The sequence below is a fragment of the Peromyscus maniculatus genome, chromosome 7 (genome assembly GCF_049852395.1).
Source record: "Peromyscus maniculatus bairdii isolate BWxNUB_F1_BW_parent chromosome 7, HU_Pman_BW_mat_3.1, whole genome shotgun sequence".
NCBI classification, from domain to species: domain Eukaryota; kingdom Metazoa; phylum Chordata; class Mammalia; order Rodentia; family Cricetidae; genus Peromyscus; species Peromyscus maniculatus.
Window position 1 is genome coordinate 36,280,501 of NC_134858.1, and position 18,398 is coordinate 36,298,898.

The 18,398-nt window shown below is 35.7% G+C and overlaps 1 protein-coding gene across 1 annotated transcript; it reads right to left on the reverse strand.

The window, feature by feature from the left end:
* Positions 1–5,819: 5,819 nt before the first annotated feature.
* LOC102916367 (olfactory receptor 10D3) lies at positions 5,820–6,752 on the reverse strand. The gene has a single exon (XM_006992574.1). It carries the CDS (start codon positions 6,750–6,752, stop codon positions 5,820–5,822), a length of 933 nt encoding a protein of 310 aa, XP_006992636.1.
* Between the last annotated feature and the right edge of the window lie 11,646 nt (positions 6,753–18,398).

Here is an 18,398-nt window from a genome sequence, read left to right on the forward strand (position 1 = left end):
ATCCAACATCCAGATCGGATTCAAGGCAACTGGCTCAGATGATACACCCTCACGGACTACTCAATGATCCTAAAATTTTCTTTATGTCCCCATGAGATACAGCGCCCCACTCCAGTAGGAAGTAGTAAGAAAAGCTATGCCCAAATTCCCAAATATACCAAGCTGACTTTGGAGATGTGTAAAAGTTAAAAACTTTCCTTTTAAAAAAAATAAAAAGAAAAGGGGAAGCGCTGTGGGATGGTTTGTATGTACTCTGATTGGTTAATAAATAAAACACTGACTGGCCAGTGGCCACGCAGGAAGTATAGGCAGGACTAACAGAGAGGAGAATTGAGAGAACAGGAAGGCAGAGGGAGACATTGCCAGCTGTCACCATGACAAGCAGCATGTGAAGATGCCAGTAAGCCATGAGCCACTGGCAAGGTATAGATTTATAGAAATGGATTAATTTAAGATATAAAAAGTGAGCAAGAAGCCTGCCATGGCCATACAGTTTGTAAGCAATGTAAGTCTCTGTGTTTACTTGGTTGGGTTTGAGCAGCTGTGGAACTGGTGGGTGACAGAGATTTGTCCTGACTGTGGGCCAGGCATGAAAACTCAAGCTACAGTTTCCTCTGTTCTAGTAGATGGCCCTGGGCAGCACTGCTTGGACTATTGAGTTATGTTTTTTAAGCTGAAAACAAAACATGAATTTTGGAAGACATGTGATAAGGGAATATTCAATGAGTATGAGTCTAGAAATGAAGGTCAAATATGATCCTATGTCCTTGTATATATGAATGAGACTATCAAGATACAGAAAATACTTAAAAACTAAAATAGTTCTGAAAAGTAATATTGAACATTGGATTAATACAAATGAATCTAATGGAGTCTCTGCCTTTGTTCTGTTTTCCTCAATCAAATAAAAGTCATTTCTGATATACTTCTTAAATGTTAAAATACATTATCACCCAGTGAACGAGCATAGTACCTGAGTAATTAGCAGAGAACTAACAAATCTAAAAGTAGAAGAGAAACTTGTTTTAATTTCTTTGAAGGATGATTATCTTGGTTTCATTTCCTGCAGCTGTTATATTATATTCTCAACAAGAGCAATGTAAGGAAGAAAAGTTTTGCCTCACAATTTTGAATTACAGTTTGTCTTTGCAGGTGAATAAAGGAGCTAGTCACATTATACCCATAGTCAAGAACAGACAGTAATGAAATAAGTCAAGCATGCCAGTTTGCGTCACAATTCTAGTTCTCTCTCTCTCTCTGTCTCTCTGTCTCTGTCTCTCTCTGTCTCTCTCTCTCTCTCTCTCTCTCTCTGTCTCTCTCTCTCTCTCTCTCTCTCTCTCTCTCTCTTTATTGTAGGATTCTGCCCATATCCCACCCACATTCATGATGAGTTTTCCCAATTCATCAAAACCAACTAAGAAAATCCCTCACAGGCCTGTCCCCAAACCAACCTACTCTAGATAATAACTTACTGAGACTCCTTTCCCATGTTATTAACAACCAAAACTAACCATCACAATGTAGGAAAGAACAATTTAAGTACAGTAAATAAAGTAAATCTGAGGATTCAGAACACTGAATATATATATATATATATATATATATATATATATATATATATATATATATATATATGTACACATATATAGTCAGTGACAATAATTACCAGGTCTGTGATCAAATGACCAACATTTCCAGCCCCTTCATGGTGACTCACTTGTCTTAACTTGTCTTAGAAGCATGAGAGTAAACCACATGCTACTGATTATGTGAAATTCTGCCCAAAAATGAGAATACCTGTTTATCTGATGCTCTGTTATGGGATCATTTTTACTTAAAACATGTTTTAGATAGGCACTAAGTTTTCCTGTGGCTTATCCCTCAATCTCTAGTTACCATCTTCAAATCTATAGAGTTTAGTATCTCTATCACACACTTAATCATGATTAATTTAAGCTTAGAAAATGAGGAACCCATGATATTCACTGCTCTAAGTTATATCATGGAACAAAATGGAGTACTGCTTACTTACATTGGAGAAAAACAAGCTTAAGTGATACATTTGTTATTATTTAGGTCAGAGAAATTATTCTCATGATTTGTTGTAGGATCCCATTCTTACCCTACCATGAGGTTCCTGCATTACCTAAGATAATGGAGAACAAAGGATCCCTGGAGATATGTAGCTGGATGGCAACACTCTACATCTGATAGTACAAACCCTGTTTTGCTTTAGATGGTAAATACATCTCCAGGGAGTACAAGACAGAAGAACTGGTTTTATTGATGATCTACCTATCCCCCTCTAATCTTGACATTGGCTGGAAATGAATGCATACTTAGTTGATTTGGCCACTCATTCTTCCCAGTAATATCATCTCTATTAACAAGTTCTCCTTCGCTTTGTAGAAAAGTAAATGTCCATATAATATCTCTTATAGCAAAGAACATTTTAGGGACTATGTAATTTTAAGCATCATGGAGGATCTTACCTGGTAAAACTGGACATATGGCTCACCTTGAGTTCTTCATGGTATGAAACTAACTAGTCTAGTTACTGTTCCTTTTATCACCCTCTACATTCTTTCTTCATGACATCCTTCACATCCATTCATTTCTAAGTCTAACCATACAGTTTTATTTTAAATCAATATGCACATTCTGCCTAAATGCTTCCATGGGTGTCTATTGTTTTCTGGTTTGCTCACTGTCCTACTCTTAATGATTTTTAATAATCTTCCACATCCATTTATTCCTCACAGCTTAGATCACACAGCACTTCCCCTCACCAATAGAAAAAAAAAATCTCATGGAAGACCCCGCAAGCAGAAACAATCAGTTACTTCTTGCTCTTTATGTTTCTCTGTATTAATGATGCCTGTGTAAAGAAGATGCTAAAAGCAAGGGCACTGGAGTCAGTCTGCAGGTTATTTAATTCTAGCTGTGCAACTATTAGCAAGAGAAATAGCTTAATTTCACTGTTTTATATTCATGTGTATAAAATATAATAACTTCACAGAATCAAAGCTATTCTCATAAGCATTATGCATATGAAAAATACTATATATATATATATAAAATGCTCAGCCCCAAAGCAGTGTGAACTGGTCTCATATTTTATCATTGAGAATTCTATTATGGCTGAGTCTAACAGCATAGAGTGACAATATTATGATGAGATTTAACATGGAAGTTGAATATCATTCATAAACATAGAATTTAATATTGTGAACTGTATTACTTCCCAGGGCATCTGAGAGGCAAATAAATTTGACTTAATTCTGTGTAATATCTGCGACAATACCCAACAAGTACAAAGACTTCATAAGTGACAATTTTCATGTTACTGCACAAAATATAGAAATGTGAAGTCTGCATTGTATGTACACTATATAGTTAATACAAAGGATCCAGCCAGAGTTCTCTATATTCATTGGTATGTATGTCCAGGAAGTGACCCACAAAAATTCCCTGGAGAAACTTATAAACAAAACTAAAAGCATTTGGTATGCATAAAAAAACTAAAGAAGTTCCAAGAAGCAAAATAATCATAAATGCTCCTTGACAGTTTCTTTCTTGTTTGGCAGGGGACTGAATATACTTTAGAAACTTGTCCAATCTATCATGGCAAAAAAAATAGCAAAAAGATAAATCTGGGCTTCAGATATTTTTTAAAACCTTGAAGTTTTAAAAAAACACTATATTATGTTTTTAGTATCACAAAGTACTGTGAGGTCCAGAGGCCTTCAAGTATTTTCCAATAGAATCCTTTCCAGAAATAAAACACACAGAGTAGATAAGAAAGAAGGGGTTAGTGTGGGAATACTGGGATAAATTCGCTGGGATACTGTGTTGAGTACTTGCAAAACCACTCAACCAATTCAATTATTTGATATAAAAATGCAACCATCACATTAATGGGGACATGAAATGGCAGTCGAATGGGAATGGGACCAAGTAGAAAATACTAGACACAATGCATTTCATTTTTCATAAGGTTGGTGCTAATATCATTTATTTATATAGGGATTTTTAAGCAAAGAAGTTAAATGTGGGGTCAAACATGAGAAAGAGAAAGAAACTGTCATTGAAAATTATTTTCTTTCCAGGTAGTTGGGGGAAAGGGACAGCCACTTTTTTTTTCTAGTGCTAGCATTTAGTCTGATAACAGTGAGAAATGCAAGTTAAAATCACAATGAATGAATGTCCCATCTATAAGAGTAGCTATTATAACAAAGGCAAAAAGTAAAACAACAAACCGTAGCACATGTGGTGAGGAAAAACAACATCTGCAAGTAGGAATGCAAAGTAAAAGATGCACCCAGTTTTGAAAATGGTGTTAAGTTTCCTCAAAAGTAAATTTACCAAGTGATCCAATAATCCCACTAAATCCCACTATCAGATGTGTAAGACTATGTAAAGGAAGTGCCAAAAAGATGTCTGTATGCCTATGATCACTTTCTCATTATTTGTAACAGACTCTGGTATCAACTTAAGTGTCCATCAACACATGAGTGGGTAATGAAAATATGTCTCATGTGCGTAATGAAGTATTACTCAACCTTACAAAGCAAGATGTGAGATAACTAAGGAATCATAGTGGTCCATGTGGATGACAGTGGAGTGAACAATGCCAGGTTAGAAAGCAAATGCTAAATATGGAACACCAATTATGGAATCTAAAAGACTTCAATGCTCTCAAACAAAGAGGAAAATGGAGGAACCAGAATAAGGGGTTTGGACTTGAGAAAAAAAAATATGATTAAAAGACAAGATTATTAGTTACATTGGAGCAATCAGTTCAAGAATTTATTGCATAGCATGGTAACTATAGCTAGTGACCATGTATTATATGTTTGTAGAGTACTGATATTGATTTTTATCACAAATTATGAGCAAGAGAGTATATGTGTAAATTATCTAGGTTTAACCATTCCACAATAAGTACATATGTCAAAACAATATTTTTGTACATAAAAGTATAGCTATATAGTACTAGGTACTATGTAGGGTTGCAGAACATGGAGAACTATAGGCAACTGAGGAAAGCTGGGAGCAGGTGTTTTTCCCCAGGGAAGGGCACACCAGTTAGTTCTCTAGTGCCAAATGGTCAGTCTTGAAAACATGCACACAAGTAATAATAACACTAAGCAGGTTATATTTAGAAATATATATGTATGTATACACACATGCACACAAAAAACAACAATTACTGTAAAATGAGGACATGAATCTGAAAAGAAGTGGAGAGGAATATAGGGAGGGTTTGAAATAAAGGCAAGGAAGAAATGTAACTACATTTATAATCTAAAAATTAAAAGAAAATAAAAACTAAAATTTAAAAAGCTTAACTAAGTTTGTCGACTATTATAACTGTATGTAAAAACTGTTCCCAAGAAATAAATATATACATATATGTATATGTGAAAGAAAATTAAAGAATATGCCAATACTCTTGTTCAATTACTGACTTCTTTCTTTTTTTCCTAATTTTTGGCTTTCTGCTTAAGTTTGACTCACATGTAGTATGAAGGGATTAAATGGGTAATAGTGAATCATGCTTATGTGGTAGAGACCTCCTTTTCTAGGTAGATAGTACTTCAAAGAAAGGCAAATAACAACAACCAAGACTAAGCTATTTTAATGGCGATGGATGAGCAGCATATTAATATACAAAAAGATAATATTGTACAGTGTTCCAATCATTTCCTCTGCTTTCAATGTTCCAAGTTACCATCCTGTGTAAAGAATCCACATTAAAGTTTCACATCTTGGCATAGAAAGAATTCTAGGGCAATGGATTCAACCCTTTTATCTTCCTAGCCCTCAGATTCAGGTCCCTTCCAATGCACTATTTTTTTCAGAGCTATCTTTACTTCCTTATTCCTCAAGGTGTAGATCAAAGGATTCAGCATAGGTCCTACCAAGTTCATCAGAATTTGTACCACAGTTCCCAGCATGGGGTTGGGTGTTGGCTGCAAGTAGACAGTGATGATGGGTCCATAGGCACAAAGGATAGCAATAAGATGGGCACTGCAGGTGGAGAAGGCACACTGACGTCCCTCCGTTGAATGAGTACTCAAAATTGAGATCGCGATTCTAATATAGGACACAAGAATCAGGAGAAAGCAGACAAGGGAGACTAGACCAACATTAGTGAAGCTCACTCTCTTTGCTAACGATGTGTCAGCAGAAGCCAGTGGCAAGACTGCTGGTATATCACAGAAGAAGTGATCTACTTTGTTGGGGCCGCAGTAAGGTAAAGTGAAGGTGAGAGAAGTCAAGATACTGGAATGGAGGCATCCTAACAGCCATGTACCCACAGCTAGAGCCACGCAGATCCTAGAGTTCATGATGACGGAGTAGCGGAGAGGGTGGCAGATGGCAGCAAAGCGGTCATACGCCATCACAGTATAGAGAAAGCACTCAATACTCCCAAGAAAATGAAAGAAAAAGAGCTGGGAGACACAGTCTTGGTAGGAGATGAGTCTGCTAAGTCCCATAAGGTAGAGTAGCATTTTTGGACAGGTCACAGAGGAGAAACCCATGTCAAACACAGACAAGTTCCCCAGGAAAAAATACATGGGTGTGTGAAGGCGGGTGGAGGAAATAACGGCCACAAGGATGGAGACATTTCCCACCAGGGTGCAGACATAGAAGGGCAGGAATAACACAAAAAGCAAAGTCTCTAGGCCCTCTGTGTGGGGGATTCCCAGGAGGATAAACTCAGTCACCACAGAGCAGTTCTTCATCTCCACAAGAGCCAGTTCTGGGAGAGGAAGAAGCAGAGGGGATGGAGAATGTCCTGGCTTAGCAGAAATGGGCTGCAGATAATGAGGAAATGAAATGCAAGTGGGAGTGTTTTGGCTCTATGCAATGGAAAGACTGCTTGTGATCCAACATAGACAGCTTTATAAAAATGTTTGCCATAGCCAACTGAGCATTTTGTTCACTAAAGAGTTTTCCTGTATGGACTCCAAATGCAGATGTTTCTTGTTAAGTTAATGTCCAGAAAAGATCATGTTTGAGAAAGGAAGGACAAAATTCGCATAAATATATGCTGTTCCTGCACCATGGTGAAGAGATATCAAGCCTCAGAATAATTTCTAAAATGTTCACGTCACTACAAGTATGAATTACAACTTCAACATCATTGTATTTGCAATATACTATTAATAACAGCCTTGTATTTTATCCGTTTGTTCTTGTTAAAGAAAGTCTTGAAGCAAGATTGACTGATAACTACTTTACAGCTCAAGACAGGTTTATTTAATCTCATTCACTTAATTCTCACAGAATCTCTATGCTTTGGGTCTGGAAAAAAAAGAAATACTTGAGTATTGGATAACATAGGCACCTCTGATGAATCCAGATCAATGGCGGACATCAGGATCTAAGATCTTTTTTGTAGATAGCAGTCTTTCCACTGTGCGGCATCTGTGATGAAATATTGGCATTGCTGTCCCTGTTGAACCAGACACAAAAGTTGTTTATGTTCTTGCCTCCTTTGCAAGCAGTGGAAGATTAATATATCTTTTTAGCTAACATGCACATGAGCATAGACACACATACACATCGCTGGGAAGTCTAGAATAGATTCTGTTACATGTAACTAATCCGTGATGGAAAGAATAATGTTGGGCACAAAGCTGGTTCTCAAAACGAAATAACTTAGTGCCTAGAAAAGAACTGGATATCATTGTTTTTCTTTACAAAGACTAATGTAAAAGATAGCAATCTTCCTAAATAACACTGTAAAGCAGTTGGTACTATCTAGCTGCTCTTTTACTCTGTTCCACTAAATATTTACTTACTTGGCTCTCACAACTAGAGAATGCTTGCTGTTGTTCTACAAAAAAACAAGCAGTCTCCAAACAAGAACTACACATATACATATAATACTCCTTTCAAAAAGGTTTGACTATCACACTTTGAATAGAAATGAAAATAAAGCTATCTAGATAGAGAATTACAGAGAATTTCTATTTTATTATTTGAATCAAGTACAAATTCTCATTTGTAAAGGGAAATGTTATGAATGGTATCTGTGAGCTGATGTGCGAGCAAGGTGGAATAAAATAGAAAGCGATTGCTAGCTTATTTTTGTCTCAATGAATGATCCTATTCATCCTGAATTCTGAGAAGATTTGTAAACAAACACTTCAAATTCTCTTCTCTGGATACATGCAGTATGAGCATATATGAACATGCCATTTTCATGACTTACAGGGAGGAAGTCTGCTCTTTAACCTTTTGTGCATTGGTGTTTCTGTGATCGTTACTTCACACTGAAGTTGGAGATCACCATAGAAACCAGTGAAGCATTTTTCCCATGCTCGTTAAAGCTCTTCTTAGCCAAGAAACTGAGACAATGACATAAAACTTGGTGTGTTTCTGTCTTCTGCAAAGACATCTTCCAGGCAGTAACAGATTCATTATTTCATCATATGTGGAAACTTAAATGTCTTTGTAGCTCTTCAGTCCAGTGAATGTGTACTATTAGATCAGGTTTCTGAACAAAGGGAGTAATCATATGCCACTAAGAGATCTAACTAGGTACATCTGATAGTGATTCCTCTGGTGGCATTACTTTGAAATTATTTTTAAAAAATAAAAATAAAAGATATAGAGTAACACCCACACATCCTATTTCAATGACCAACCTAGGAAGAGAAAAATGTAAAGCTATAACTCAATCTAGGATAGAAATCATTCCTCAGCGTAAGTATACATTACTAAGTTGCCAAGTGTCTCTGTCTTTTTTAAATGTTCAATTTCAAATATTTTAATCTAAAATTTTCATACTTCTTGCTAGAGACTCAATTGAGTCTTCCAAAAACATACACATATAATACCTCAAACCACTAGATCACATTGGTGTGAGGGCACTTGATTAAATCTAAGTAAGGTTATAAGTGTGAAATCTTGATCCAATAGAAGCAATATTATGATATAAAAGAAGGCTCACCAGATTGCTTTCTCTCCGTTTTCCCATTCCCTGTGTCCCAGCACCTGAGGACACGGTGATAAAATGGCTATGTCAGCTCCATAAATCAATCCTGATTCAAGCCTGCATCTTGGATGGTTGTTCATGCCAAGTGTCAATGGCAGGCCTTCATGAAAAGTATAGTAGAGTAAAATACTTTTAATTTTCTGACATGTTCTATTAGTTTGATTTGAAAATATAGCTCCAATCACTAGACTTCCCAACAAACATGTTATTCAATTGACTTCCAAAATCAAAAATATGTCACCACATGACTTTTCCAGAATTAAATATATATCCACATTATTCAACAAATATTAAGAAAAGGTAATGTAATAAATAATAAAAAATGCTATAATCTAGACTCTCTTTCACATGGATTTCATAAAATAATAATCTGGTCTTTCTTTTCCACAAAACACAAACTTCATATTCTCAAATAACTGAAAATATATAAAACAAAAATTATTGAAATAGGGAAGCAAGAGATTAATGATGACAAAATTTAGCTATTTGAAAAGACTGAAAAATATTCCTCCCTGATGATGATTTCTCAAAAACACCTCACCACACACTCATAAATAATGGGCAAAAGGAAAGTAAACAAAAGCTTGTATGAGCAGCTAGATGTGAAGCACTCAATCAAAATAATTTATTAAAAATGCAACAAATATTTATAAAAGCTGACTAAAAAATAGAAATATGAATATTTGAATGAATTACTTTCTATTCCAACTGTGCAACTAGTTCATTAAAATGTTAGTGAACGAAAGACGCTTGTTATCTCACAGTTTTATGGGTAAGGAATCCAGGTATTAACTAATTGGGTATAAGGAGTTCTGCCAGGGAATCTTATGAGGTTATTGTCAAGCTGCCATCTGGGAGCTGGGACTTCAGTCATATCTGAAGTAACCAATAGGGAAGAACGTAGTTCCCAGCTTACTCAAGGGGCTACTATGCAACTGGGACCTGAGACAGGACTGCTTTCCAACATGGGGACTGGCTTCTTCAAGACAATCAAACCAAAATACTTCATGGTGGAAAACACCATCTAGATGAACGGAAGGCACAGCTATTTACAATCTAATTTTATGAAGAAATATTCAATCACCCCTACCACCTTCTGTCACTAGAGCCAAGATACTAAATCCAAGTAGTAAATTATACAAGAAAAAGGGTTTTAGATACAGAAGCATTGCAGAGCAGTAAAGGAGGTGGCCGTCTACTAAATAATTGACCATCTTGAGACAACAGGATAGTTGTATTTTTCAAAATCAAAGGGAAATAATTTCTTATCCTATCCAAATAGAACTCAATTTGAAGTAGATTAAAGAATCAAAAGTAAAAAATTAAAGCTATAAAAATTAAAGAGTCAATTAAAGATAAAAGGGTAAATTATAAATAAATCCCAATGTAATATAAATAAATATATAGATATAATATTGATATTAGACAAGTAAAATTGTGGGCTTTCATTTGTAGTTCTATTTTTATAGACACGTATACAGCTTAGATACTCAGGAAAAGAAATTAAAAGAATGAACATAATTGTTATGGTACATTTAACAACATTTTGAAATCCCAACATATGGTAAGCTGAAGATTCTTCCTTAAATCAATGTGAATCAACGCATGCTATTATGAATGTCTATTTATTATCTATTAATTATAATCTTGATAACATTTTATGATTCCTATTTTAGGGATTAGTCAATATACTTATAAAGTATACATAGAGTTTGTGTAAGTTAACCTGAGATTTATGTTGTTATGCACTGACAGCAAGTCAATAAGTAAAATATAAGCTATGTTCCCCCACATCCTCAAAAGCACGTGTCCATTCAATCTACCGTGCACAGACACTGTCAGACATTTTTAGTTAGGGGGAAATGTTTTCATAAGTATGTCAAAATTTATTGAAAAAAAGGAGCATTTTTGCTACTTTGGATAACGCATTGAATATTAGATAGTTTTGGAACCTCCAGATGTTCTTTCAAAGTACCAGTTTGACACTGCCATTATTCACATCTTAGAGTGGCCTATGTAGCATGCAGAAGTGATGCCACCCTTTCAACATAGGCCATTTCATTCATAACAATCTCTTCCCATTAAAGTTTGTCCCTTCATTCTGCTAGAAAATGTTCCTTGTTTTGTTGTTTGCAATATGCCAAATATAATATGTGTTATCCAGACATCTTTCTAAAAATGTGCAAGCATTGCTCTTATTTGCCTCCTTCTTCATTTCTTTGGATTCTTAGTAATTTACCATTTCAAGTTGTCAGTCTCTGAAAAAGTAGTCTCAGGCTTGAAGCTAATGTTCCAGGTTTAATGAGGCTTGAATGAAGCTGGGACATGGAAGCGTTCTCAGATATCTGTTGAATGAATGAATGGATGAAAGAATAAATGAATGTATTCCTTGCATGGGTGTTGATTTGTTTTTCATGCCATCATTCCTACCCTAAGGACCAGCTTTACATGAAAGAAAAAACATGAGAAGACCAGGTGGGCTTTCTGTAGACATTCTCTGCTCTCTGTTTGCCCAGACACAATCCCTCAGGCTCCTCCCTAGTGCTAAAACTTAACACCAACTGCAGCCTCCCTTTGTCCCTGTCCATGAGTCCTGTGGATCTCACTACCATTTCCTCCAAACCACCCTCACCCACCCTGTGAACACACCAGCCAAACACAGGAGTCATGGACAGAGACAAAGGGAGGCTGCAGTTGGTGTTAAGGAGGAGCCTGAGGGATTGTGTCTGTGTGCACATAATGTCTATGTCTGTTCTCTTGGATATACACCCAGATGTGAAATGCTGTGTCTACACTGCCCATATATAGCTGAGAGTTTGGCTCAGAAATACAGTACTTATTGAACATGCTTAAGTCTCTGAAACTGATGGAAACAAGGGGATGAATTGTGCTGGTTGGCTAGTTTTATGTCAAATTGACACAAGTTGGAGTCATCTCATAGGAGAGAACCTCAATCAAGAAAATTGCCTCCATAAGACTGGGCTGTAGGCAAGACGCTATGATATTTTCTTAATTAGTGATTGATATTGGAGGGCCCAGCCCATTCTGAGTGGTGTCACTCCTAGATTGGTGGGTCAGAACGAAAACTGAGCAAGCCATCAGGAGCAAGCCAGTGAACAGCACTCCCCCATGGTTTCTGCACCAGCTCCTGCCTTCAGGTTCCTGCCTGGTTTCACTTCTCGCCTTAACTTCCCTCAAAGAATTGTGATACAGGATATGTACATCAAATCGACCCATCCTCCACAAGTTGCCTTTGATCATGGTGTTTCATAGTAGTAATAGTAACCCTAACTAAGACAAACCCACAACCAACAAAAGAAGAAAACAAGCAAACAGAACTGTTGACATTTGAATAATATGAAAAGAGAAAAATAATCTGACTTACAGATATTCTTTCCTGTTATTTTTCTCAAATGAAACTGGATTTAAGTAAGTCTTGCTCATAACATCTCTTCCACAATAAAACAAAATGAACTAATGAATAAAAAACAACTATAGAACAAATGGAATTCTAATAAAGCACTAATTTGATTGAAAAAATTGTATTATTTAGAAAAAATCAAATTATTATACTTGGTAATAAAAGTTGATATTAGGTTGAATGATTTAATAAAATATTTGTGAGCCTTATGGTTTTATTTTGGATTCTTCATTAAAGTTTAAATTTTTTTCTTCTCATAAAGATACTTTTATTTCTTGTTTGTTTTTCTAGGCTACTTTTATTTCTTAAAGCATGTTTTTTAATATTTAATTTTTTTCTTTTTTTCTTTCTTTCTTTCTCATTTATATTATTAAGAAATTTTCTATTCATTTTACATACCAATCACAGATCCCCCTTTTCTCCCTCCTCCTGCCCCCCAGTCTTCCTCACCAACCCACCCCCCATTCCCACCTCCTCCAAGACAAGGTCTCCCATGGGGAGTCAGCTGAGCCTGGTACATTCAGTTGAGGCAGGTCCAAGGCCCTCCCCTCTGCACCAAGGCTGCTAAAGGTGTCCCACCATAGGCACTGAGCTTCAAAAAATCACCAGGGATGAATTCTGATCACGCTGCCTGGGGACCCCCTAAACAGTTCAAGCTAAGCAACTGTCTGGCCTATCCAGTCCCATGTGGGCTCCACAGCTGTTGGTCCACAGTTCATGAGTTTCCACTAGTTTGACTGCCCGTCTCTGTACATTTTCCCATCATAATTTCGATGTCCCTTGCTCATAGAATCCCTCCTCTCTCTCATCGATTGGACTCCTAGAGCTCGGCCTGGCGCCTGGCCGTGGTTCTCTGCATCTGCTTCTATCAGTTACTGGATGAAGGCTCTATGATGACAGGGTATTATCTAATCTAATTACTGGAGTAGGCCAGAGCCTTATGTTTTAATTTAAAAATTATCTTTTAAATTTAAAATGTATTTTACTGAATATTTAAACTTTGAAGTAAATGCATTCAATTTTGAAGAAAAGCCATCAATTCAAAGGAGGCTATAAGGAGAAAATGTGCCACGGGAGAATATGAAGACTAGAATTGAGGTAGTTAGTCTTAGAAGCCATGGAGGTCGATGTGGATGATACATATTAAATGTAGCTCCCTAAGAGTTACAACAGTGCTATCAGTTTTACTATCACGTATATCTGTGAACCAAGAACCTGATTGAGTGCTATACAGGAGGAGAATTATGGCTGGCAGATAATTGCCTTCATTACTTTTAATGAACTTTGACAATTATCTGGCCATTGTATTTTCCACTGGCCACATTTTCACTGACCTCATCTATCCCCCTCATGTCTCCTTTCACAAGGCCCCGTGAACTAGCTTTTATCTGCTGCTGATTCACCAGGTCTCTTCAGAAAGGTATCCATGGAAACCAAATGCAGAGACAAAGAGAAGCACACACCGAAATGAATTAACATTAATTTTAAGCCTACCATATCTTTTCTTTGGACACTAACAAAGAGCTAATGTTTCTAGCCCAACAAATATCAAAGGCTTACAAATCTCTTATATGCTGTAATTAAGGTAAATGCTAGAAATATTATCCCATAATAATATAATAATATCATAAAGCAAAAGTAACACATAGTCATGTGGCACTTAAATATGAGACATGGCCCAGAAAACATAATGAGACAATTATGTTAGTGTGGAAAATCACAAGAGTATATTTGAACAAACCTAGATGCAATTCAAAGAAACCATTAACACAAGATGAATCAGGTTGTCGCCAGCAGAATAGGACATTCTGTTTCGCAAAAAGCCTATATTTTTCTGAGTAAAATTGTACTCTCATAAATCCATAAACTGTATAATGCTGTAGATATAAAAACCAGTGAAACACCAGTTCATTATTGAGAATTATTCACCAAATAATGTTTGTGCTGCACATTTATATGAATGGCAGGCAGTAAAGTAGGCTTGTTTACATCTGCCCCACTGCCAATGTAACAAGAGTAATGTTACATTTAATTAAAGTCACCAGGTGGTAGGAATTTTCCAAGTTTTATTATTATCTTTTGAAACAGCTTATAAATTAGGTTTTTGTTTTAGGATTTATCTTTTATTTTATGTGTGTTTGTGTACATGTATGTTTGTGTACCACGTAAATGCCTGGTGTCTGAAGTGGCCATAAGAGCATGTCAGATCCCCTGGAAGTGCAGTTATAGATGGTTATGAGCACCATGTGGGTACTGGGAATGGAACCCAGGTCCTCTGCAAGAGCAGCAATGCTCCTAATCACTAAGCCATTGTCTCTCCAGTGCCTCATTATTGTCTTATGAGTGGTCTATCATTAACTGAGAATGATTGTATGTGGTCTTTAATGCTTAATAATAGTAATCAGCCACACATAATATTAAATAGTCTGTATTGCAGATTTTAATTATTATATTTTAGTAATTTTGTAATGAATGCATGTGCATGTGTGTACACATGCCACTGAAAACTATACATTTTGGAGCACAACATACAGGAGTTAGTTCTTTCCTTACATTACATGGATCCTGGGAATTAAATTCAGGATGTCAAGCCGTGTGGCAGGTCCTCTTACTTGCTGGACCATCTTGCTGGCTCTGTTTTATGTTTTAGTTTTGTTTTGGTTTGATTTGTTTGTTTGTTTTTTTAATTTGAAAAAAAGGAAAAGAAAATTCAGAGTTTTTGTTTGTTTTATTTATTTATTTATTTTTGGTTTTGTTGTTCACATTTTAAGTCTTCTGACCTATGATCACTTGTGTGTAATTTGTTTCATAAATAGTTTCAGTGAAAATCTGTCTTGTTCATATTTTTATTCTCTGTAGTTTTTTTTCACACAATCTTATTCAATCATACACAAGGGTTTTCTAAATTAATGTATTAGTTCATTAAAACAAATAGAAATATTCTGAGTCCCAAGTCCCCAGGTGGGACACAGAAGTCTTTCACTGGTACATAAGTTTATGCACAGTCATTTCACTGTGTGGTTCTTTTCCCTTGTCTTTAGAAAGCATTTTAGCATTAGCCATAATGAAGATCCTGTCTAGCAGAAATTAGTGTTTAAGAGTCAAGAATTAAAAAATAGCCGGGCGTTGGTGGCGCACGCCTTTAATCCAGCACTCGGGAGGCAGAACCAGGCGGATCTCTGTGAGTTCGAGGCCAGCCTGGGCTACCAAGTGAGCTCCAGGAAAGGCGCAAAGCTACACAGAGAAACCCTGTCTCGAAAAACCAAAAAAAAAAAAAAAAGAATTAAAAAATAACTACAATATAACCATGTGTGTGTGGTCTAAATATTTGTGTTTAGTTCTGATCACCATTAAATTCCAAGCTCTTAGACATCACTCTAAAATAGTATAATTAGCAGAGACTATGAGACAGCTACACAAGGATATCACTTACAAGGAGATATCCATCCCCATATTACAAATAGCTAAAGATTCTCAGCTGTGCTCAGCCTTCTGTGCTGAGCCACAGTGGAAAATTGAAGATGGAATTGGTAGCATTAGGTGCATGGAGGTATGCAGTCTCTGTTCACTGGAAATTTTATTAGGTGCATTCATAAGACAAGCAACAAGATAATATAATTCTTATTCTAAAGCAGACAGTATACATCTACTGTCATCTACAGTATTACATTTAAATCCTAAATTTGATACCAAACCATTCCTGAGATATCAGTTTTTCATTTTTCACCTCTCAGCATCCTGCTGATTTAGAACATATGAAATAATAGCTTTACATGATAATTAAAATGCTACTTGTCTCAAAACACTTCAGAAAGGACATAGTGTTTATACGTCTATCACAAGACAGATTTTTATTTATTCTGGATTCTGAATGGTTTTACAATGTTATTAAACAATAGTTTCTCTTCTATTGGGTTTCATAAATATTATTTTTATTAACATTGATTATATTGTTTATAAATCTATGTGTGTATTGTTTGTGTATTTATATAAAATGAAAGTCCCTTATTTCCATGAAAATATCTAAGAATATAAACTAGACCTAAACTTAGTTTTCAGAAGTGAGCAGTGATAAGATGTACCTTAAAAGGATGCAGTATTTGAAGTAATCACCAACTAGCTATGCACTTCAAACCATGTAAATTGTCATGGTTTTCAAGTTGGTTGGGCCATCTATGAATTCCCTTGAAATTCACCAAGTCTCAAATTGCTTACCCTGGTCCTGTTGCATGTTTAAACTGTCTAGTGTTAATTTTGCTTTATGCTGTGTGCTGGCCAAAGCAGTTCTGACCACTGAAATATGATTGATAAATTTCACTAATTTTTTTTTCTTAGAGGTGAGAGGAGTCTGCATGGAGAATACTCAACTATTAGGAGATGTGTTAAAAATTCTGAATGTTCACTATTCTTTTAATTCTAGAAAAACCTATTCAGTGGCATAGTAAGTGACAAAGGGAATTCTTATCATGAGCTCCTATTAAGGAAAGTTATAGTGACCCCTTTGAATGCAGTAGTTTAGAAACAATCAGCCTCATTATAGAAGTGTTGAAAAAATAGAAGTCAATGAATTAGTTTGTGAGTATGTGTGTGGAGGACGTTGTGTGTTAGGATGTGTATGTTACATTAAAAAATAATTTTTCCTTAGAGAAACATTCCAGAAAGAATCAAAGGCATAAACACTTTAATAAGGATTGGCATCTCTTAAGCCAATCCCCAGACTTATTAATGTACCTTGCCCCATGATTCCCTCACACAGGAGAATCAGAAACTAGTGGGGAAAAAGTCACAGTCATAATGAGCATTAGATACATCTCATAGGAATGACACCCTTGAGATTAATTATTTTAAAAAGTTATCTTCTGTCATTCCCTTTGAGAGACATTATAGGTTTGATGTAAGTGGTAAGAGAAATTTCTGTAAATGTGTTTTCTATTATGAATTTCTAGTTGCCTAATTAAAACTAAGGCCCATTATTCTAACAAATGATGGTAATAGAGATTATCACAGAGCACACATGTCATCCGCGGTACAGGGGAGGAAAGAGAAGACAGGTAGCATTGGGACTAAGACAAACTCATGGTTAATGAGAGCAGGACTATAGGAGTAATTTTGAGAAAGCTGCCTAGGCTGTCAGTCAAAACTTCTGAATTGTGAAACACGGACAAAGCAGTAGGCACTTATTTCACAGACTAAGTGTTAAAATAAATAAAATATGCATATAAAGGATTCATTACAGCATTTACCTCATTGTGTCTTAACCAAATCACAACAAAATTATCATTTTTGTGTTAACTCAGTGTACTTTATTCTTTTCTATATACAGTTATAATTTTTAACAAGACCATTGGCTTTCTCACCTGATTCAAGTCCTTTGAATCTTAATATGTATTTCAATATTACCGTTTTGCTACTAGTAGATCACTTTGACAGATTCTTAATTTCCAATAGTAGTTACCAATGAGAACATTTCATTTTTTGGCATTTAATGAGAATTTGGGGCAAATGAAAACAAGGTCCTTTTCTCTATTTTTTAATTAAGCATTTCTGTATATCTGCTCATTACCTGTTAATTGTAGCTATAACACAAATTTATGTCCTAGTGTCATAAAATATATAGTTCCAAAATTAATTTCTATTACTTTTATTGGATCATATGCTCATGGGTTTGGCCTTTCAGTACCCTTATCTGAAGCAAAATTAGTAGAATTTTAATGAGAAATGCTCATTCAATTTTGCTTCAATCTAATATGTGTGTGTGTGTGTATGATCATAACTTAATGTAAATAATATTTTACGATTAATTAAATTTAAATGCCTTACCCTAAACAGCAGTAATTAAGAGAGTGAATTGTGTGTGTCAGTTGATTGAGTTATAAAGTTTCCAGATACCTGGGCAAACACTATTCTAAGTATGACAGTGAAGGTGTTTTCAATGAAGTTAACATTTCAACCAGTGAACGAAGT